At 38.6% G+C, this 2090-nt stretch overlaps 1 protein-coding gene and 1 pseudogene across 2 annotated transcripts in view; both read left to right on the top strand.

Annotated features, from left to right (window-relative positions):
- Window positions 1–2090, top strand: part of LOC106870586 (acyl-protein thioesterase 1) — a 304640-nt gene that overhangs the window by 297825 nt on the left and 4725 nt on the right. For both annotated transcript variants that reach the window (XM_052977463.1, XM_052977461.1), the window contains exons 4-5: window positions 940–987; window positions 1269–1339. In XM_052977463.1, the coding sequence (XP_052833423.1) occupies window positions 940–987; window positions 1269–1339 (119 nt within the window). The remainder of the gene's footprint in view (window positions 1–939; window positions 988–1268; window positions 1340–2090) is intronic.
- LOC128251203 (5S ribosomal RNA) lies at window positions 1754–1872 on the top strand (annotated as a pseudogene).

The following is a 2090-nucleotide window of genomic DNA, read 5'->3' as shown; positions in this document are numbered from 1 at the left end:
AGCAAATCGACCCCAGCACTTATTCTTTGGAAGCCTAGTACTTATTCTATCGGTCTCTTTTGCCGAACTGCTAAGTTACAGGGACGTAAACACACCAGCATCAGTTGTCAAGCGATGTTGGGGGGACAAACACAGACACACAAACATATACACACACACACACACATATATATATATACATATATACGACAAGCTTCTTTCAGTTTCCGTCTACCAAATCCACTCACAAGGCTTTGGTCGGCCCGAGGCTATAGTAGAAGACACTTGCCCAAGGTGCCATGCAGTGGGACTGAACCCGGAACCATGTGGTTGGTAAGCAAGCTGCTTTCCACACAGCCACTCCTATGCCTATTTTTAAATAACCTCGTTTTGTTGTCTCGCTTATCATCAATTAATGTGGGCACATTGAAGCGTTGTTATGGAAATATATATTTTGCATTCAAAATTAATATTAAAAACAGTGCTGTTTGCATGGGTCCCAGGCTATTAACCGAATCAAAACAGAAGACCGTAAAATATAGTCATCATCATCGTTTAATGTCTGCTCTTAGCCACGTGAGAGCACATTTGACTCTTATTTCTAGCAATGCTGGTGCTCACCAGCACCCACTGTTACTTTAGAGACTACTGTACTTGTAGCCTATCGGCTCTAAATTGAGAATAGCCACCTTAATAATTTATATATATATATATATATATACATACACACACACACATATATACATACATGTATGCTGCTTTCATTTTCCGTCTGCCACATCCACTCTCAAGGTTTGGGTCACCTTAGGTCTGTAAGTAGAAGACATGTGTCCAAGGTGCTGTGCCGCAGTAGGATTGAACCAGGGACCATGTGGCTGGGAATTAAACTTCTTGACCTCACAACAACCTTATTTCTCGTTAACATTGTTTCTAATTGTTGTCTTTCCTTTTGTCTTTCAGACCCATACAACCTGTATCATTAAACGGTGGCATGAGGATGACCTCTTGGTAAGTATCTTCTTATATCTTCTATACTTTTACTGGTGTCAGTCATTGGACTGTGGCCATGCTGGGGCACCGCCTTGAAGAACTGGCACTTTTTTTTTTTTTTTTTTTTTTTTTTTGTCAAGTCTGGTACTTATTCCATCGGTCTCTTTTGCTAAGTTACAGGGACATAATAGAAAAGATTATTATTATTATTATTATTATTGTTATCGCTCTCCGATATATTTAATAGTATTTTTTGTGTCTTTCTTTTCTTTTTATCTTTTTTCCTTTATTTCTTTTAGGTTCGACATTCTTGGTTTGGGACCTGAATGTCCAGAAGATGAATCTGGAATAAAATCGGCATCTTTGAAATGTAAGTCGCTCAACTGTCGCACCTCCTCCATTTCCATCAGTATAAACATGTCCATGTGGTGACGGTGGTGATGGTGATGTTAGTAGGGGATACAGATCTATAGCTCCAGCCTCTATCCATAGTTACTGTGATGATGGTAGTTGTTATAGCATAGGAATGAATAATGATGTTGCACTCAGATAATGTTTTTATTAACGAATGGAAAATATTGCAATAATTCTAAAACGAAATGTAAAATGGTAAACTTTAAGTTGTCCATGATGTAGACCAGTGGTTCTCAACCATTTTTTCATTATGGACCCCTTTGATTGCTATAAAGCAGGGGTTCTCAACCACTTTATATTTATGGACCCTGGTGAACCCCCATAGCCATTCAATGTTTAAAACCTAGTTTCATAGAAACTCCTTTCAAATGCTTACGGCCATATCACGTTGAAAGCACCGGTTCTCGTCCAATCACCGAAGTTAAACAACATCAAGCCTAATGAGTACTTAGATGGGTGACCACTTGGGAAACCTAGGTGCTGTAAGCATCTCATTTTTTGAAGGCGGCCAACTAGCAGAAACGTTAGCACACCGAGCAAAATGCTTAGCAGTATTTCATCTGCCGCTACGTTCTGAGTTCAAATGTGCTTTTTACGTATCTGCCTAATATTAATAAAAGTATACATATCCTCATATTTTGAGTTCTATTTTTCCTGTTTGTAGTGAATAAAACAGGTGTTAAAGGGGTTCACATGTAAAAAAAAAA

This window comes from Octopus bimaculoides, chromosome 28, assembly GCF_001194135.2.
Source record: "Octopus bimaculoides isolate UCB-OBI-ISO-001 chromosome 28, ASM119413v2, whole genome shotgun sequence".
Lineage (NCBI taxonomy): Eukaryota > Metazoa > Mollusca > Cephalopoda > Octopoda > Octopodidae > Octopus > Octopus bimaculoides.
The sequence above is the reverse complement of the archived record's forward strand: the minus strand, read 5'-3'. Positions and strand labels throughout refer to the sequence as shown.